A 21800-nucleotide genomic window follows, 5' to 3' on the forward strand; every position below is an offset into this window, starting at 1 on the left:
TGATCAGGAATACCCTACTTATCCTGCTGCCACTGTCACACAACTTTAGATCAGCAGAAGCGATGGATTTCAGAGTGTGAAATGTTTTATTGCAGTTTCTCTGAGTGTTGCACAGTCTGATCTACTCACACTCCAATAGAAGCACTAATGGTGTTGTCATGCTCGCTGTGCTCCCCCCCTGTAATGTGTGACGCACGCCTAGTTTGACGCCACATCCTGTGGCGCATACCAATGTATTTGTAACGCTTTGGCCAACTGTTCACTTCTTCGTAACCCCGCCGCTGCCACAGCTGAATTGAAGACACGGGTGTACCATCGTGCCAGTTTTTGCCACCATCTTAATGATATTCCAGTACAGAAGCTGAGAAATGTACACATATTTTTGACTTCATGTCCTCCAATATCAGCACCTATGATTCCTGCGCCTTAATGCATAAATAGAAGTAGCTGTGTGATAATGCAGTGGCGTTCAAAAGCAACCAATTTGAGGGTATACTGGTGCTTTAAGGGTGTACTTATTCTTTTACACACTGCTTCTGTAGTTTGGCCTAATTTTTATTAAATACATAATGACGCAGTGTGATATGTTATGTTTTATTGTTCATCTGAGCTGCATGTACATCACTTTAAGACCTCCCAAGGACCAGATTATATTTTATCATATCCTCATACATTAAACCCTAGAACTGCACAGTGTGTACTTGCGTTTTTTTAGTGCCTGTGAATAAATTGTTGTCTTTAAATGTTTTTAAAACTAAACTCAAAGGCCTACAGGCTGCCTCAATAATGTGTAATTGTTTTGTGTAATTTTAACTTTGTTTGTTCGTATGTATTTGTCTTGAAATGTGCTGCCTCTTGGCCAGGACTCCCTTGAAAAAGAGGTCTTTGATCTCAACGGGACATTCCTGGTTAAATAAAGGTTAAATAAAAATAAAAAAAATAAATCAGGAGCTAGAAACTGACAAAGTAGCATACTATGGCATACAAAGTAGAAGCAGGCACTCTTTAGAGTTCAAATGTACACTTTAAAGCCAAGTTTAAGATTTAAGTTGTTTTTTTGTATAAATGTTAAATGCAGCATGTTACAAAAGAGCTGCAGAGGTGGTGGCAGGCTGGTTTTCAAAACAAGCCGTTTCCCAATTGCTAGGCTAAGCTAAGCTAACCACCAAGCTCCATACTGCGGGAGAGTCTCCTTCTCATGTCAGAGTGAAAGCAAGTACGCACATTTTCCAGAATGATATTACTGCTTGTTAAATGGTTGAATACTACGATGTTCAGAATTAATACACAAAGTAAATGTAAAATAAATTCTTTCCCCTTATTTTTATGGAAATCATTTAGCCCATAATGGGACTACACTCACACACACCTGGTAATTCATTAGTGCAGCTGGATGAGCATTTTATGTGGAGCAGATAGAGGAACAAATGGTACTGTGCATTGCTTCATGTAGTCATTATTGTCATTATTATTCCACATTCTGGCTGCCTGTAATTACCCACTTTCCTTCCTGGTACACCGCTTTCTCTTTCTGATCCCCCCTCGTTCCAAAAGTGCGGGCTGGAAGATAATGTAATCACAAAAAGAACGAAATTGCAACGCTTCTGAATCAGAGGCAGAAAGGAGTACTGTAGAAGGGCTTTGAAGTCAGACAGTTAATATTGATGAGGTGAGGCGTTTTAGATGATTAGCACCAGAGATTTCACTTCTGTCTTTTATTTTTGCATCATTAAGGTCAAACGTCTAAAATTTCAAACTTTGCTTACATTTTCCAGTTGCTTGATCAGCAGACATGGTACAGGGAGAAGGGCAGAAAGCTCCAATTAATATTGTTTGACTGAGTGAAAAGAAAATGAGTCCAAATATTTTTTCTATTCCAAAAGAAAAAAAAAACCTTGTGTGGGAAAAACATACGTATGACTCACAATCTGGACGTGAATGTTTTCTATGCTGGGTAAACACATCAAATGTAGTGCATGTCTGCTAGACAAGCTCAGCTGGAGAACTATACTTTAGCAGTTCACTTCTGTTGACATGCAAAAGCTACATTAGAGGTTTTTTGCTGACACTCTTCACAAAGTCAGAATCAAAGCGATGTAAATATAAAGCGCTAGCAGCATGTCCTCGCCATTGTTTTAAAGTCCTTGTCAGGTTTGCTCCTTATGATGCCACAGCAAAGCTCTCTATGCATTGTACTTCTTTAGCAAGTCCCTTTGCCAGTGCCTCTTGCGATCTGGAAAAACTTTGGGCATGCGGATCTTTTTAAAGTCCTCGATGCATTTCTTCAGATCCTCCTCCAGCATTTTCCTCTCATCCTCATCCTCATCCAGCCCAGGCGGGGGGCAGCCGTTCTCCCTGACGCTGGGACGTGGAAGCGTCTTTAGTTTGAGCGTGGTAGGACGCTGGGGGCTGTCAGCGGGAGGCGGCGATGGAGGAGAAGGAGGACTGGATGATGAAGAAGGTTTGGATGAAGGCAGAGGAAGGGGGAAGACCGGGGGTGATGGCAGTGGAAGGTCAGGGATGTCTGGCGCAGGAGGAGGAGGTGGGGGAGGTGTTAGGGGAGGAGGAAGCGGGTTTCGGAGGTCCAGTGTTGGGATGGTGCTGGTTTCAGGAAGGCTTTGGGTTCGGCCACTGCTGCTGGTTTCTGCTGTGGCTGACAGTGTAGGTGCGGCAGTGGGTTTAGAGGTCACTGCTTCAGTGGTAGTCGCTGCTGGGGGGTCAGAGGTCATTGCCTTGGAAATATCTGATGAACTCCCTGCAGAAAAAATAAAAAAATATATATTTATGAGCTAAATTTATGCTGATTTCAAATCTTTTCGTGCTTATAGTGAAATAAAAATATTGCTACTGTGTCTATACAATAGGCTACATATGTTCAGTAAATACACAGACAAATCCAGCTGATTAGCTTAGCTTAAAATCAATAGGGAGGGCATTCCAGAATACTAGTTCTTGCCTGAAAGACAGGAGGGCATAACGACCGCCCACAGTCCTGTAGTCATGGTGAGTTTGCCAGGAAAGTAATGTACACTATATATAAGTACTGGATTTGACTTGAACACAGATTAACTAGGGAGCTTTAAAGGTGCCTGTAGGCGTAACAATCTTTGGACTCAGTCAGGCTTTTCTGTTTTCCTCTTTCTAGTCTGTATGCTAAAATAAGCTAAGCTAATCACTCTCTGCATCCAGCAATGCATTCGATTTACAGGCTTCAGAGTTGTACTGCTTTTCTCATTTACCATTCACCGACAAGTGTTCCCATAAAAATGAAACGTATACGAATAACAAGCATTTACATTCAGATGTCTGCTCTGTTTGCATATAGGTCTCAGCCACCTGGGAAGCTTTCCACAAAAATTTGATTACATTTCACCTGTCTTTCTTTCTTTCTTTTTTTTACTCCCTCTTCTTTATCAGAGTGTGTCAGTAGTGTGTGGCTGGCACAGAAACAAACACCTGAGTCTTCAGCGTTACAGTTTTTTGTCTCCAAGAGTACAAAAGTAAACACACGCTGGCACAAGAGCATATAGGAGCATTATGGAGGCAGTAATTAGCAGAGAATGGAGCTCAGCGTGAGAGATGAGGAGAGTGGAGGGCAGTTTCACTGCTTTTTTCAGTTTTAAATTACCTTTGGTTGCATGACTGTTTATCTGTGAAGATAAATACTGGCGCTGAACGGATGGCATGAAACCTCCTGACCAAAAGCTTAAGAAGCTTTTTTTTTCACAGCGTGATGATTTTTCATCTCATCTCTGTGTGAGAACTGAGGATGCTGCTGCTATGGCACTTCTTGGAAAAACTAGAGTGTGTGTACATTGTGTACCTCACGGTCTTTGAAAACCAATGTACCATTTTCAAATGCAGCTTCTATTTCTCTCCCTCTCTTTATTTATTTATTTTTAATGAAACCACTGAGCAAGCAATCAGCCTCTTCCTGTCCTTTTATTTCTGCTGCATGCATGATGGCACACACTCTCTGATTTGCTTGTGAAATTACAGAAAGCACCTGCATCTACCTTAAAGTGAATGCGCTTAAAAATGTGTCTTCACTTTTATACTAATCTCACATTTTGACCACAGGTAATGTTAAATCTCACTATATTGTATATTTGTTATGTATTCTCAAACTGTTTTGTCATGTGATCCACTTTGTTGAATATTATGTTCTTTCTTAGGCTGGACGTTAAACAGTATGAAGCATTTGAATGAGCAAAACATTTATCCCGTCATTCACATTACATGGGAGCAAGCTAAACACTGTGCTACAATACTACTCAGCAGGAAATGTTTTTCTTCTGCAGCAAGAGGTCTTTAAAATTTTTGAACAGGTATTAGGAGTTCAGAACACGATGATCCAGGCAAACACAAACACAAATGTCGATATAGGGTTCTGACATGCCGTAATGTGCACACAGCTCAAGAGTTTTCAACCAGATTGGATTTGATACAACCACCAGTCACGAGAGGAAAAATGTCTTTTCCATGAAGGGTAGCTGGAGGTTGCTGGCTCTCACAGGGTGAAAATGGTCCCAAGGAGGATGTTGCACCAAAACCTTCCTTTTGGTTGCTTGGAAATGGAGACCATTCATTTGCAAGTCTCAAATTGGTTGCCTCAGCACTGCAACCATTTTATTTTGAAGGAAAAAAGGCAAACGTGTCCTTTTCTGGTTTCTGCCTCACTTTGCACAGTTTAATTACCACTCGCAGAGTAGCTGGTGAGTGTTTGTAGGAAAGTTTGCATGGAAACTATGGTCAACCATAGCAATCATTAGTGATTAAAGCATCTACAAAGTAGTTTTTACCAACTGCTTAGAAATGCACATCTTTCTGTTTTGATGGTGGTTGCCAGGAGGTCAACTACCAGCCTCCATGTCTGTTTGACTGGGGTTTTAGTGACTCCCATGAACCTCCAGCAACCACTTGCCAACCTGTCGAGGAATACACATTTTCTTCTCATAAACAGTGCTGGGTGGTCATGGACAGATGGTCTCTAGGGCTTTGTGATTAGGACCTTAGTCACTAAACCCACTTGTCACCTTGACTGCCTTCTTCATCTATTTGATGCTCTCTTTAGATGGATGAGATAATCTGTCAAAGCCAATTATCTGCCTCCATCTGACCCTATGTTTATCATCCTCCTCTGTCATACCAATCCTCTGCATGTCCACCTTCACAACATCCATGAACTTCCACTGAGGTCTTTTTCTTTTCCTCCTCCCTGGAAGCACCACCATCAACACTCAACAACTTTGTCCAATACATTCTCTATCACTTCTCTGCACATGTCCAAACCATCTCAGCCTTGCCTCTCAAACTTTGTCTCCAAACTGCTTCAAGCAGTCCCTCTGATGTACTCATTGCTAATTTAGTTCATCCTGATCACTCCCAATGAATATCTTAGCATCTTCAATTCTGCCACCTCCAGCTCCACCTCCTGTTTTTTTTGTCTGTCCCACCATCTCCAAATCATACATCACAGCAGGTCTCACTACCACCTTGTAAACCTTCTCTTTCACTCTTGTTGCTATCCTTGTGTCACAAATCACCCCAACACTAGTCTCAAAGATGCCCTTCTTCTTCTTTTTCTTCTTCTTCACCTCTCTAGCACACTGTCTGTGGCTTTGGGTCATTGACCCAAGGCATTTAAATTCTTCCACCTTCACTAGCTCTGCTCCTTGCATACTCATATTTCCATGTGTCTCCCTCTCATTCACACACGTGTATTTTCTCTTGCTTTCATCGACTTTCATTCCTCTTCTCTCTTGTGTGTACCTCGCTCCAGTGCATACCATAATTGTCACATGTCCAAAATGACATACAAGTTAACGTCACATGGTTAGCCATCACATGACTTCAAGATCTCAGTGTGTGTGTTGATGCAACATGGATCATATTAAATAAGAAAAAAAAGCATACTTGGACTGTTACCTTGGGGGTCTGACTTTTGCTATTTCCCATTCAAGAAAAGTCTACCAGTAACTGATGCAGAAAAAATGCAAAGGGGTGAAAAAATCCATCAGAATGCAAGAAACGAAGTGTGTGGAGCTCAAAATTTCCTGGGGGAAGACCCTGAGATCCCACAACTAATGTGTCTCCTTCCATTTACCAATGAAACCTACTCCTGTGATCACTCACGTTTCCACTGGCTGTGAAGCATGCAGGTACAGTGCATGAAAATGCAAATGAACAGTTAAGCACTCTCAAACATGTTCAGTGCAACAAGCACACACATGCTCACACACACACACACATATACACACACAGACATGCTCACAGACATACCATGACACACAACGGCCTGCACTGTTTCCTTTAGCAGAGCTTATCATTACGCTAACCAGCCTTACATAACGGCAAAAGCTGCTTGTGTCAAACGGAGGCGGCACGGCATATTCTCCCAGCTCCTTGGCTTTCTGAATACCTGAATGCGAGTGTGTGACAGAAAGTGCTCAAGCTAGTGTGCAAGAGCAAGTCAGTGTCAGCTGTGTGTGCCTGGGCATGCATATATAAGCGTATGTGTGTGTGCATGTGTAGGTGTGCTTGCGTATGGGCAGATGCGTTTGTTTGTTTGTGTGTGTTGTTATTCTGGGCATGAAAAGGAGGACGGCTAAAGACGGAGGGAAAGAAAGGATGTAGGGGGAGGAGGGAACGGGGTAGAAAGATGTTCTCCGCTGTGTGTGCTTGTGCATTTGGTGCATTCAGTGTCTTCATGATGAATACATGTGTTTGTGGGCTTCCTGAACGTGGGAGTATGGGGGCTTAGTAGTGTCAGAGGAGTAATCCACTGGGGGAAGGGCTCCGTGCTTTCCTCCTCCACCACTAAGCCTTATGGAGAAGAACAGCAAGAGAGTGCACTCAACCCTTTCCCCGGGCCACTTCTCCAGGGATATATGCAAAAGCTAGAGCTTTTTCGCACACATCACCCGCCCCACCTCCTTTTTTGCCTTTCCCATCTGTTCAGTGTGTCACATCCCTGCGTTGCCATCATTACTGCTATTAGCAACTCTAATGTGTCACTGTTGCCGAGGTTTATCACCTCTCTCTTATAAAACGTCTCCTCTGCTGTTTGTAATGCTGTCACCTGGATCTTTCATTTTGGTCAAATCAAAGCGCACCATTTATTCCCACACGCAGACTAAATAAAGCCATGAAACAGCTTGTAGGGCCTTAAATAAAGCTGGGTTGATATTAACAGTCAATTGAAATAAAAATAAAGGATTTTCTTTGACTTGTGTAATTATAAAGAGGTTAAAAAAGGCAATGATAAATGTCAAATGGCCACTTGAACAAATCATTCTCATAATAAAATGCCCAGCTTTTGAGCAGAAATAAATATGTTTACATCGTGGTGCAAAAAATGCTTTTAGTCTGTATGGCTAATTTACCCACTTTATAACAACAGGAGAAGACGTGATTCTTTTTAATTAGTAGTAATTTTTAATATTAGTGGCCACTTTGAGTGACAGGTAGCTGATGATACAGGTGGCTGTGTTGCTAGCTAGCTTCACCGCTACTGTTTATGTTAATGCCTTTTGGCCTATTTTAATGCAATAATATCAGACAAATAGCATGGCTCACTGTGTGGTTAACAGTTCTAAGAAGTCCATGTTCCATCTTTGGTGAGGTAAATACTGGGATTTTTATCAGTATGTTAGTAAGAACTGATTAACTGGTATCTGTGCCATATAGGCTCTGTTGACATTTTGCTAACCAAACATGCTAATGTTAGCTGATAACGCTCTCCGATAGCTGATGATTGCTAATTCTTTCCTTGTTGAAATGTTCACTTTTTACTCCAAACACACCAAGGTCGCCATCAAACTAAAGTCAAGGCTTTAGTATGTTCACAGACTGCTGTGTGACTTCATGTTTGCGGCTGAAATCTGGGATCTGGGGAGGCCAATAGTTCTGTGTGCATAGCTCAGCCTTTTCTCCCTGCTTTCCTTCTTTAAGAATGGCTTCTTGACAGCCACCCTGCCACTGAGACCATTTCTGATGAGGCTTTGATGAACAGTTGATGGATCAACTGATGATCTCTCAGGTCCCGTGTCAGGTCTTTGCTAGAATTGAGCCCTGAAGCTGAAGCGCACAGATGTTGCCATAACAAAGCTGGGAAGTAATGGCTAGAGGGAATCATTAGCAAGCTAAACCTCAAATTTCCATGCTACTAAAAGTTCACTGAACTGAATAATTTTATAAGTTAAATATTCAAGGGACTGCTAATGCTGTACATAGACAGCATGATAGATGGACTTTGTTTCCATTTCTAAAAACTAAGCCAATGCTGGTGTGCCTCAAATGTGTTTTCTTTTTAATGGCCAGGAGGGGGCTACTACTCTTTTTATAGAAAAAAAATTGAGATCATGCTGAATAAAGCGTTATGTCTGTTTTACAAATTAAAAAAGATGTATATACACTCTATATAAGAGCTGATATCCCTGTGCTGATGTTGTTCCTGCATCATCATAATGTCTGTCCATGTCAATATAGTTGTGATGTCATAGCGTTGTGATGTTTATATGAAACTATCTTCTAGAAGATATAGTAAGCATTTCAAGTGTTTTCTTTATTAATTTATACAATATGATAAATATTTTATCAAGTCTGGCCAAATTTAGGTTACTAATGTTGGTTTGCTAGTGATAATTTATAAAAGCATTAGCTAACTTCTTGGCTAACACTAACTGAATGCTCAAACAACGTCATTAGCAAGTTGCAATATTGAACAGAGGCGGAGCCAGACATTTGAAACACCCGGGGCCTAGCCCAAAGAGTAGTATGCATGTGGGATTTTTTTTTTTTTTTTTTTTTTTTGGGGGGGGTGTAGAAATGACTGAAAGATTAATAGGCTCTGTTCAAAAAAGAATGACTTCATATAGGGAAAAATATATATCACATGTGCAGGACACCTTAAACTAGTTTTTTAATTAAGCAGCAAGGCAGAACAAGGTCAGGGCTGTATCAAGACACGAGGACTAAACCCCAATTCAACCAGACCCAGAACTGATCCAGAATTAAAACAGGACTACAACAGTTCAAAATCAGGACTACTGAGGACTTAACCAAGACATAACCACAATCAGAACTAGATGATAGCAGCACTAAAAATCATCATAGACCTGCACTACACTTATTTTTTAATTCTACCAAAGTCCACTATTTAGATTGAGAAAAGTTTATATAATTATTTAGCCTTGTTGTGCAAACAAGCCTGCATAACTTAATAAATACAGAATTTGAAAAATAACAAACCTAAAAAGAAACACTAGGTACGAGATACATGAGTACCTATGATACAGTGATACTTTTGGTAAACAACCATTTGACTAACATGTGTGTCTCACCTGCTCTTGTTCATCTGTTCTGTCCTCGTTCTCCTCTCTCTCCCTCTTTGTGCTGACAATCATCAAATATACAGTTGAAACCAGATATTTACTCTTCAGATAAAAACACTTTTTTAATTGTAACATCAAATCAGACTAAATGTTTATTTTTTTAGATTGATAAATATAAAAACATATTTGTTAACTTTAAGAGTAAAGAGAGAAACTATCTGTGTTTCTTAATTGCAAATGGCACCAAATTGTATTCAAACTGAGCCACATTTATGGAGCTCCACAGTTCTTTTCCTGGTGTTTTGTTGACATCTCTTGATTTTCCCATGTCAAAGAAACAGCCTCTGTGTTTTGCCTTATATGCATCCACAGGTGTGCCACCAATTTACTCACATGGACTCTACTAACCTATCAGAAGCTTCTTCAGCTCAGAATGGAATCGTCTGCAGTTTTCTTATTAATTAACAATAAATTTAGTGTACATGTACTCCTACATTTGATGAAAGTGATAAAAATAGCTCTGTCTCTCTTTATTCTGAAATTTAACTAATTCAAAATATATTTCAATATTTATCTAAAACAAAAATTTACTCTAAATTGATGTTGTACAGTAAAAATGTTTTATGTTTTCTCCCTAAAGTGTAAATATCTGGTTACAAATGTGAATATCCTGCTGTGTACTGAAATCCCTCTTGTTTTGCATAGAAATATACTGAACAACATACAAAGCATAATATATAAAATAACATTTACCTGAGTTTTTTCTTTGAAAGAAGCCTCTAATGTCCATTCTTATATTTCAGTACATAACTGAAACCGATTTAGTCGGGGAGGGTAAGAACTGAAAATATGAAATAAACACACGTAAGCTAAGACTCTAAAAAAATAGCATTTGTTCGGCTTTTCATTTCGCCATTTGTTGATTCACTTGAAGAGCAAGTAACGTAATATTGGTCAAGTGATCAGTTTCATATCAATCTTTCGTGATGCACCGTCATATTTACATTATTTGTACGGTACGAATGATTTGCTTTGGTACCTGCTCAAACTTAAGCTCTCCTTAGTACGGCTGGCTCTGTTTCTCCAACAGCGCACTCACGGGCAGCAGCTGCCCCGCCCCCTCGCTCAGTCGCTTAGTGCCTGAGCTCGGATCATACCAATATCAGGGGGGATTCACACACAGTCGTAAATTCCCACAGTGTGCACTATGTGCTTCGAATATTGTGTGTACTTTTTGTTTTATACAGTTGTCAGCCAGGCATCTAACTATGAAAAAATTACACTCCAAAATACCCCGGGCTTCTGACAAAACAACCCGGGCTTAAGCCCCGTAAGCCACCCCCCCGCTCCGCCCCTGATATTGAACCTGGAACATGTGCAGTTTCGTTGGTTTCACAGTGAGAAGTGTTTTACCCTCATCAAGTTTAGTTTCATAACAACAAAATGGTGATGGAGACAATGTTCAATATGAGGCTTTTTAACAGCAGGTGACATCATAGTGGCTGCAGCCATCTTTTACACCGTCTGTTAGTAGCCTACAAATGTTTATGATATGTTGGTTTGTTGAAAAAAAGAGGAAAAACTTTCATATTGCACTGGCTTTAAAGTCCCTAAATGCTTTGTTGTGCTTGGATGTTTCGTCAAAATATATCTGCTACTCACACAAGGTCAATTAATAAAAATTTAATTGAAATCCTAAAAACAGTAGATGAGTGTAGAACAAAGCTGCGTATCAGCAGCCACGACCGGGTCAATCAGCTTGCCGGTACTTTTTAAAATTCACTGCGACCGCTGACAGGTGTCGTGGCCTGAGGATGGAGAGACTGGCAAACAAGAGGACATCATCATCTCCATGGAAACGGCACAATGATGTGCAGGAGCCAGAGCTGCACAAATGCATAGTAATGTCTCTCAGACTGAGAGGAGCATTTTATCCTTTGTGGAGATGTACATATGGCTGTATCCTGCTGTTTCAAAGGAAACTGCACGCTACATAGTTTTGCCAATTGCAGCATGTTCCATATCTAATTACCTCGTATTCAGCTCAGATTTCCATCTCTGTTTTGTCAAACGATCTGCATGGTGCCTAATGACAGTGCGAGCGTCGCCTCCTACAGTCGCCTCTTTCATTGTCCTTTTTATCTCTGATTGACGACAAGCAAATACATACGGGGGTGTAATCAGACATAGTAATATTCTATTCTTCACATCAACTTTACATGCTGGGGCATAAACAGAGCTGCCTATGTCAAAATCACTGGAGTGCGCTCACAAGTCTCAGAGCAATTACAAATCTGTCAATCTGCATAATGTGGAGGAAATGCCTGATGTAAACAGCTGGAGACCAGAGAGTTGCTGCTATGTAAGAAAACTTAAAAAGGGGAGTAAAGGTCAGAGGAAAGAGAGGGTGAAATAGTGGGAAAAGTTTGGAACAAATTTACAAGCGCTAAATTTCTAACAGATACGGTGTTTCACTGCATTTAGAAAAGACCAGAACATTTTTCTTATTTCTGCATGCTTGCACGTATTCAGTCTGAGTGTCTGCTGATTCACCTGCCTCAAGTACCTCCTCTTTATCTTCGCTTTCCTTTCAAAACCCTGAGCTGCTACCTGGCTCCCACAGGGCATAACCAGCCTGCCTAAGCACCCTAAAGTCCATCCTGGCACCCCTCGGCTCCTGCAGCTACTGTGCCACCTGCTTCCTCTTTCCTCCTGCCTGCTTTCAGCAAAGTCCAACCCTATCCTGGGCTGCAGCACTAAGACCAATCCTGACTGTTCAGATTACTGATAATTAGAGGGACAGATTAGAGCCCAAGTCTCCAGATGGCCAAGGTGAATCCTATTCTAATGACAGCACTCACAGACACTGTGAGCTCCTTTAGACCAGCACAGACACAGAAACGCTCAGTCGCATGTTTTTTCCAGTTCTGTCATTAATGGATGGCATGAAAATCAAATTCAACAAATTTGAATAATTCATTGTTGAGAGATATTTGTTTGCATAGGAACATTGGAATAGATCATTTTATTCCTCAAAATGGATAAACTAAGCCCGATTACCAACATGCAATATAAAACTTTAAAAACACTGTCGTATAGCCTTTATAATAAATGTATTTATAAAGGGTGGGGTTAATACACCTGAATTTATTACAGAATAAGAACAAATTCTAGAGATATCAGTAGAGAAACATAATACAGCTCTATATTGCTCTTTACTCTCTGTTGACTTTTAAAGAGATATATCCAGCGAGCAGCACTTCACTGGGCGAAAATGCCAGAGAAGATTGGCCAGACTGCTTTGAGGTTAAGCGCAGCAACAGCATAACCACTTGTCATAACTAAGGTATGCAGAAGAGCATGGCTGAATGCACAACACAGCCTTAAAGCACAGGCTCAACAAAATTGGACCATGGAAAAACATTGCCTGGTTTGATGAGTCTCGGAATTTGGTGTAATTGGCATGAAAGCATGGATCTGTCCTGCCTTGTATATCAATGGTTCAGGCTGGTTCCCAAAGCTCACATCAGCTTAAAGTGGTTTCTAGCAAGGTGTAACTGTACAGGAGTACCTGCGGTGGCTACTAGAGTTAAAATGGCCCATTAATAAGTATTAATGGGCCATTAATAAGTATTATTAATAACTCTAATAATTAGAGTTAAATCAGCATTTTGTTAGTATCTGATTAAAAAACCACAGGACACGATAATGGCAGTTGTTACCCAACGTGGCTCTTGGTGACACTGTCATGGTCCTGGGTCTCTTGACCCAGCGTTTTAAGTTTGAGTTTATTTTGTTCATTAGGTTATCTAAGTTCATTTGGTTATTAGACTCCTTGTGTTTTCTTCCCCTGTATTTAAGTTTCCCCTCAACCTTCGTGTTTCATGCTGCGTGTCTTATGTTATCAAGTTTGTATTATCATGTCTGTCTCATGTTTCCTGTTTTATTTTGAAGGAGTCGTGTGTTCTTTGTTCATTGTATTTAGTTTCACTTCCCTTGTCCTGTCATTAGGCTCATGTCAGTCAGCTGTTCCTCCATGTGTTCCCACTTCCCCTAATCACCTGCTGTGTATTTAAGTCCTCTATTTTCAGTGTGTGATTGTCAGGTCGTCTGTTGTTCATGCCATGCTTCCAAGTTTCTTGTCTAGGTTTTTCTTATTGTTTGTTTAGATTCCCCAGTTTAGGTTTGTGTTAATTTTGCTTCAGTTTGCCTTGCCCCTTGTTTGTACCTTTTCTACCAGCCATATTAAACGGCTCACCTTTTGTTAACATTCAAGTTTTGTTCCCTGTTCCTTGGAGTCTGCATTTTGGGTCCTTTTTTTCAATTCATACAGTCTGCCCTCGCCAGACTGTGACAGACACATCAAGGAAACAGCTGACGCAATGGCCTCTGGAGTGAAAGCATTTGGTGGCTCTATTGTGCTGAACTAGACATTTTACTGGTGTGGTTTGCCCCCCGAGAGGAACGTGTCATTACAAATCTGTACAAAGTTTTTCTGCGCGATCATTATTATCCTATCATTAAAAGTTTCTATCATGATGGCAGTCTTCTTTCCCAGAATGACAACTCCCCCCGTCTATAGGGCATGCGGGTTCACTGTTTTGATGAGAATGAAAATGATATGAATTATATGCTTCACAGTCAGCAGAGCTCAAAATAATTAAACACCTACGGGAGATTTTGTACCAAGTGTTAGCACTGTCCACCAGCGCCATCAAAACACAAAATGAGGGAATATCTTTTGATTTAACTGTGATTTTTTTCCAGGGAAGTTACAGACCCTTGGAGAATGAATGCCAAGAAGTACTTCCCTTTAATTTGTCAAGTTTTACGTAAAATAGAATCATTGCATTTCTTTTAACATGCCGATTGAGGCAGCTTCCACCCTGCCTTTCCCAATCTATTACATCTCCATTTTGGCCTAATTGTGCCTCTTTTCTTTTAAAATTGCTCCTGCCTCGTCACATATTTATAGTCTCCGTGGGACTGTATATGCCAAGCTTTGCCACTTCAGTTCTTCCTTTTTGTTGCTTACACTTATCCTACAATTTCCCCGTTGACACTTTCACTTACTATACAACTTATATCGTGCTTCTTCATTCCACTCATGCTCTTGCTCAGTGCCTGCACAGAGCCGCCATTTCCGTGTTGGAGAATTGCGCCGACAAAGGGAAAAACAAACTGGCAATGCAGGGAGAGTAATGAGATAACAGCACTGTAAATCAGTAGTGATTCCAGGTTGTCGCTTCCCCCCTGACGTGACCATCTCCTGTCCTAGCACAATGAAGTCCCTCCTGTCCCCCCCCCCCTTCCCTTGTCATTCGGGGTGAAAATGTTTTGTGACAGCTGCTCTCTGTAGGAGCTGAGAATGAGGGGAAGCCAGGCATGTGGAGAAGCTGGAGGACAGAGCGATACAAGTGAATAAGGTACACATCTGGCTCGGTGCCTGACTCACTATAAATAGCCCAACACACACACAATGAGACCAAGAAGTCCCAAGCCAGTGTTACTGTACTCCCTAAATGTTGGCTTGCATGGCAGCAATAGCAAACAAGGGGTGAACACACACACACAGACATTTTGATGGAGAACACAGCGGTGCACCTCAGGCCGCTGCTACCCCCCGCCCAGGTTGGTCAGTGCTACTCCAAGGTAATTATCAGCAATGATGTTGTTCTATATGAGCATGTTCTTCTCTTTGTTTTAATTGCCATCAAGAGAGGAGGAGGGAGGTAAATGCCTTATTTGCCTGCTAATGCATTTTAAACTGTTCTCAAAGAAGAGTGAAAACAAGGCAGTCGATTAGATCTAAAACCTCACGGCCCAGAATCAAAATCCCAGCACGGGAGTTGTGTTGCACATCTTCTCGTTGCAACTTCCCTCTCCCCGCGAGCGCGCGTGTCCGTGTGAGCGTGCGTTTAGAGATGCCAACTGCACGCTCAGCATGTTTGTGTGAGAGGGAGTGGACCTCAGTCGCACTGACGCACCCGAAACGGAGGCCTGTCCAACCTGTCATCCAAAAAAAAAACAAAAAAAAAACAAAAAACACACAAGCGTAAAGGCAACAGAACAAAACAACAAGAGCCAAATTATCCTGGCAGACAGATCCAAAAGCAGACGAGGCAGTGAGACATAAACAAGTACAGCCACATGGCTGCAGCTGAAGGCTCAGAATGAACAGGAACAGCAGCTTTCAGACATCTGAGGTGCTGAGAAATTGACTCACCCTTGTCTTGTCACTCTCACACATGCAATATGTCTCTCCCCGAAAAAGAAAGATGTAGTCTAGGAATCTTGGCTAAGTTTAGTCAGCTTAATGGTGAAGTTCATGAATCACAAACAGATGATAAAAAATACTGTTTCTTCCTTATGGTAAAGATCAACAACCCCCCATTTGTGCTGGTTTCATGCTACAGATTGATAGTGATAGCAACTATACTGAGTGTGCTCTTGATTCTGCAGTGTATCCCTTGGGTGCAGTGTGACTGAATCTCTTTGGGGGTGCTGATGGAGCTGACAGGCCGCAGAGGAGCATCTTACAGCACAGTCCTCCCCTTCTCCAAATAACAGGAAGAGAGATCAGATGGGAACACCGAATCCTTGTCAAATAAATACCCCCGCAGTCTCCCAAATATCTATCTCTCTGTGCCCCATTTTCCAATCCCCATTTCCTTTGACGTGCATCTGTTCCTGTTCTCTTCTGCCTTCTTCCCCTCTTTTTCCAAATAGAGAATGCAATGACCCAGCTGGCTCCGAGACAAGGATCATCCTCAGAGAGGGAAAAGAGACAGGGCCAAAGCATGTTGTCATGTAGAGCAGCCTACAGTAGCAAAAGCTTGGGTCAAATCACTGCCTGAAGGCACGCAGAGAAGCCAGTCTCGCACTCATTCTCGAATCCTTCGACTTTAGTGACAAATGAGTCCTCATAAATGTGAAAATCTGCGCTTGAAACAACAACAAATGATTGATTTCATTTGATAATTTGTTGTGTGACAAGCTGAAATTTGGCAATCTGCTGCGTTCCCCCCCCCAAAACATGAAGAAGCAAAAGGTCATGGTAAAATATCTTTATTGTGACACTCTGAATATGAATAGGCATACTGTGGCGACACAGTGAGAACCTGCTGCCTTTGCAAGCACACGAGCAGACAATGCTACACTTTTCAACCACGTGTTTCACAAGACACATTTAAAAAAAAAAGAAAAAAAACACCACTGAATTTCAGCGCGCACATTTCGTCTGGTCTGTGGATGCTCTGAATGTCAGCGTCTGAATGTCAACGTTTCCACGCATCTCGCTGCTGCTGTTGAATCTCAAGGAATTTGCGCTGACGAGAGGAGGAGAGGTTAAGGAGGCCAGTGCCTGAAATTTCACACGAAGGCATGTTTCTCCATGTTTGCGCTAATGACTGACCTTGGCACTCCCGTGTTGCTGTAGTCCGCCGGAGGACAGCGACAGAGGAATGCTGCCTGTGACTGTGTTTATTTGGGCTGGAGAGACACTGCAGGCACAGTATTGTCCTGGTCTCTGAGGATTTGTCATGCATTCCAGAGCGGGCGGGGGGGATCATTTTTTTTCTCCCTGAATTAGAGAGCAACATAAATTTTTCACAAAGTTTTGTGAAGCTCATTAGCTATGCTTTTATCAAGGCCAGAGTGAGATCAGGTTTAGAGGTCTTATACTAAGATAATTAGCATGAGATAATCGCTCGGTAGAGAACTTCTGAGACAGAGTTTATAAAAAGACACGTGACTGCCTCACATACATAACCCTTAAGTCTGGTTGTTGTTCGAGTGTAAATTATGACACCTTTGCCCTCAATGAAAATACTTTGTACTTATATTGTATTTTGCTGTTGTTTTTTATTGATGACACACAAAAATGATTTCTAGTCTCTCAGAAATGGATAAACTGTTGCTCTGCGGGAGGTTGTAAATACTACGGAGTCCTGAAATTTAGATTCAATCTTTAAGATTTTGACTGCACACAGAAATTAGGTCAATTATTGGCAACAAAATAAGGGTTTTCTAATCTGCTTGGACAAGGCCTGTTATCTGTGCATGTCCTCGTTTCTATCCTGGCTCAGATTTTTTGGTCAAATGCTTCACGCAAGTCCAGGCTGAAGAGAAAAAAAGAGGGTAAAAAAAAAAAGTGGAAAAGCAGATGGAAGGATGGAGGACATGGTGCCTGAGGGCTGAAAATTTCATACGGAGGAGAGTTTGTGTCCAAGGACATTTCCTCTGATGGGAAACGCTGAGATGAAAATTTGAACGGCTTTACTTGTGATTGACTTGCATTGTCACCGAAAATTTAAATATGAAACTGCGGTAATGGGAATGTGCTATTTTCATCATACTTTGTGCTCCCTGGTATTCAAAAAGAAAAAAAGAAATAACCCCCCTTTTTGGGGGTTAGGAATGGAAATACAAGCAGGATAGAAAGAAAGCATATTTTATTTGACAAATCAATTTGCGTTTGGTGGAACACTTTTAATATCAGTGTTGTCTATGCCTGCAGCGACACACTGCAGCAGGGTCTAACAGACTGACTCGGATGTCAACAACACTTCATCACACTGAAACACAATATTGCAATTTCTAGACATTTCAGAATACATTTATTACAACTGTCAGACACACTAAAAAGTCGACACCTTGCCGCACGGGTGAACTTTGCCTTGCGCTGCCTGTTCCCCGAACAGTTTTAAATGAAACCTCTTATTTGTCCTCATTTTGAGCCATTTCTGCATTTTCCTGTAATCTGATGAATCCTTTGTTGGATTTAAGTGTCCCACGTTTATGTTAGTCTGAGGTATATGATGTGCAGACCCGTCCTGAGGCTGTATCTGGATCTTGTGCTCCTTTTTGAGCCGGCTGTGAGTTACTGAAAGTTACGCGCGCTCGCTATAAGCTGCCATTGCTACAGTGGTGAGAAAACACTGGGCTTTGGCTGGCTACAGCAAATCCTACCCTTTCTCACTGGTACAGAAGGAGTGAGCTATAGTCAAATACGCAGCCGCTTCAGCTAATACTGAGTATTATTTATTAACCTTTATTTAACCAGGAAGATCCCATTGAGATTAAAAACCTCTTTTTCATGTTATTAAGAATAACATTGTTGATTACGGGACATCCAAAGATCTGCTGTGATGACTGCTGATTTCTTCTTACGCAAATAACAGGAAGCAATGTGTAAGCCCATTCTGACATGTGACCGGCTGTGGAAAATAATTATCTTTAAGATGTAATTGATGCAACACCTTCCATCTTCTCTGCCCTATCAGTGTGGGTGATTAAAATACTGAAAGCTCCACTGCACAGTCAATACACACACCTTTTCCCCCCTCTCTCGTTGTCTGTCTCTAAGATCTCTTGATATTTGAGCTTTAATAGTTTTTCAACATTTGCCACACAACCCGTTTTCTTTCTTTCTTTCTTTTTTTTGGGGGGGGGGGAGACCTCCGCACAACTTCAATCTGCTTTTTCTGAAAAAATAACTTCACTGCAGTCTTTTCTTTTCTATTCACTCCAAAGCAGTAGAACAGATTAACTATGGCACGTTCCCAAACCACACGGACATGGTACTGGACACATTTAATAAAAACTAAAGGAAATTAGATTACACTTCCTTTGTGTGCGTGTGTGTGTGTGTATGTGTGTGCATGTGTTGGGGTTTCTCACGTCCCTCAAGGCTGATAAGATGTCCAATTATTTGGTAATTTAGTTCAAAGGAGCAGGAGACAGTCCGATCTGCTTGAGTAAGCAGGCAAAATATAGCACTGTACATCACGGCAACTCTTTGAAGCCCTTTCCCTTATGCCCTTATGACTGGTTCAGTAGTCATATAGACACACTGGTGTTTTTTATTCAACAAAATTAGCTCTTGGATACAGTATTGTGCTTTAACCAAGGCATATGCACTATATAGAGAGTACAAAAAGGGAATAGAAGGTATCAGTCTCTGCAGGAAAGGCTGTGGGGTTGCTGTGGTTCAGGGCTGGGGACTACAACTAGATGGAGAGGCGGCGGCTTAAGCAAGGGCAAAAGCTTGGCCTGATGATTGGGGGGGGGGGGGGGAGGGTGAATTCGGGGTTGAAGGGGAAGGCTGCAGGTTCGATCTGCAGAGAAGGTATGAAGAGTCAGAGCAGCGGCCAGGTACTGTTCACAGGATAAAAGCTGGAGGCTGTAAAGAGAGATGGAAGGGCACAACATCTACAGTACATCTACTGGTTCAGAAGCCATCAGAGAGAGAAAGACAGGATGGCTGGAGGCTGGAGGGGGAGGGGGGTTCTTGGATACAGGGTGAGGGGACCGGGGAAACAAAGCCGATAGTCTCACTCACGGTAGAACACATATTCAGTGTAGCTGGTCCAGATCTTGTCGTCCGTCTGCTCGTGGGCAAAGGCACAGGTTCCTGTGGAATTGCAGGCCACCATGTGAAAGCCTGCATCTGCCAGCTTGTCAAAAGCCTGCTCCAGGAAGGTGAACTTGAGATAGTAGCGGGATGTATAGCGCTCAGGGGGGCGATCCGGGTCCCGGCTCTCGTTCAGCGTTTCCCCAAACACCTCTTTAGCCAGGGAGGTCTTCCCACACACCATGATCCGTGCCACTCGGCGAAATTTGGCATCCGTGTGGCTGTCGCGCCCCAAGGTGTAGGAGCCTCGGTAGCCAATAGTGATGAACCCAGAACGTTTGCCATCCATGGCGCCGGGCACCAGGCTGGCACAGGCAGCAGCAGCAGCACCCAGAGAGCCGAGGTTACGGGAGGTGTCAGTCCCAGGTGAGGAGTCCTCTGTGTCACTAGGACATCCCTCATCACCAAGGGAGTTCTGTTTGCTGATTTTGGGTGCCAGAAGCCTGACGAGCTCTGGCAGGTTGAAGAACTCAGCCTCTCTCTGCAAACGACCGCGCTCTGGGAAGTGGTCTGGAAGGACCAGCTGCTGGTCACGCATGTAGTCCAGGATGTAACGAAACAGGAAACCATCACGGTCTACAAAGAAGCGCCCCTTTGTGTCCCTGGCCAGTCCTTTGGCTGACTTTTGAGTAAACATCTCCCACAGCAGAGAGTCTGGCACGCTTGTGAGTGTAGAGTAGCGGGTTATGTACACCTGCCCACCGACATTGAGCTCTATGATCTCTGGAAAGGGTATCTCCTCTGCAGATATGCCACTATCTGGCAAAGCCATGTTCGCCTCCTGCCACGCTCGTCCACTTAGATGCAACTTTGTTTTACTTGTTTTAACTTGTTTTAGTTATAGTTCAAATCGGGATCAGCACTGGAACTGTTTCCAAGCCTTTCACGGTCAATGGTGTGGGCTGCTTGGCTGCCAAATTTCAGGTCCTGTGCTATTGGAGCGCTGCACTATTTGTCAGCGCGTAAAAATAAGAAAAAAAGCTCGCATAAATGCTTTAAGCTGCCACACTGCTTCTAATCTAACTACAGCTTTTTCATTTACTTACTAAAACATGGCGCAGGGATTCAGGAAGCGGTGACTGGAGCCGTTGTGTCCATGTCCTTTACGCGCAGGTAGACGTGTAGCTTGAGCATGAAATTCTGCTTTCCGTACCAGCTCTCTGGTCAGAAAATGCACCATTTGCACAACTACTCATTACGACTTCTCTTCGTCTAATCTCGTTTGGGTGTCCTGGCGCAAACAGGATCAGAACTTCAACAATGCGTTTTATAGCAGTCCGGCTCTAAAGGTTCTATTGTTGTTAAAATCCACGCGAAGAAGACGAAGTTCCAAATGTAGTGAGAGGCTATGACAGTTATTAAAAAGATCTCATTCGTCTCCATCCCTTTACGCGCGCTGGTTAGCTGCTCAGACTCTCCGCTCCGGTGTATCGTCTCGTGCCAAACTGTAACTTAACTGCATCGTAACGGTGGACACGGCGTTTATCTCTTACGCTTAACCACGCCCTACGGTGACGCGCCTCTGCCGTGATTCAGCTCAAAAACACCCAGTCTTCCAAGAACAAGCCGACAGCACCTTTCCGTGATTCTCCCAGTGGAGTCGCGGTTATGATTGTGCGATTTGACTCCAAGTTGTCCTATAATGGTCTATTAATGGGTCGGTTTTTATCAGTGAGCTAGACCTGACTAAAAGCCATCTAAACACCAAACTGCACCACTGCCCGAACCTTATATTTGCCAGGGTCACATTCAAACCCTCGCGCTTTCTTAGAAAATTCTTATATTGTTTGATGCCATAATTTTTGGCACCGCTCGCAGTGATCAGTGTGGTCACTTTGCGCGAGAGGGGTGGGATAACAGCGACATCTAGTGAGCACTCTAAAAGAAACAGTTTCCCTAAACACTGATAACAACTTAAATTCTGATTATAAAGATATAAAGGGTTGTTATTGGAGATAGTGCGCTGTAGTCTAAATACCTTTTCACTCAGAAATCTGCACATTTGAACCTGCTGTGCACAATGATTTACAAGCACAGTTTGGCTCACTGTT

At 42.4% G+C, this 21800-nt stretch overlaps 2 protein-coding genes across 2 annotated transcripts; both read right to left on the reverse strand.

Annotated features, from left to right (window-relative positions):
• Window positions 1-1698: 1698 nt before the first annotated feature.
• On the reverse strand, window positions 1699-21372 carry LOC105940422 (uncharacterized). The gene is made up of 2 exons (XM_012915634.5): window positions 20796-21372; window positions 1699-2755 (listed from the first exon to the last, which is right to left on the reverse strand). The coding sequence occupies exon 2, from the start codon at window positions 2727-2729 to the stop codon at window positions 2184-2186; it is 546 nt and encodes a 181-aa protein (XP_012771088.1). The 5' UTR covers window positions 2730-2755; window positions 20796-21372; the 3' UTR covers window positions 1699-2183.
• On the reverse strand, window positions 17772-20797 carry kctd12b (potassium channel tetramerisation domain containing 12b). The gene has a single exon (XM_004540983.5). It carries the CDS (start codon window positions 20519-20521, stop codon window positions 19670-19672), a length of 852 nt encoding a protein of 283 aa, XP_004541040.2. The 5' UTR covers window positions 20522-20797; the 3' UTR covers window positions 17772-19669.
• Window positions 21373-21800: the final 428 nt, after the last annotated feature.

This window comes from Maylandia zebra, linkage group LG2, assembly GCF_041146795.1.
Source record: "Maylandia zebra isolate NMK-2024a linkage group LG2, Mzebra_GT3a, whole genome shotgun sequence".
NCBI classification, from domain to species: Eukaryota; Metazoa; Chordata; class Actinopteri; order Cichliformes; family Cichlidae; genus Maylandia; species Maylandia zebra.

Excerpts from the sequence above, each read along its gene's own strand:
- LOC105940422 (XM_012915634.5), bottom strand. The coding sequence starts at position 2,729 with ATGACCTCTGACCCCCCAGCAGCGACTACCACTGAAGCAGTGACCTCT.
- kctd12b (XM_004540983.5), bottom strand. The coding sequence starts at position 20,521 with ATGGCTTTGCCAGATAGTGGCATATCTGCAGAGGAGATACCCTTTCCA.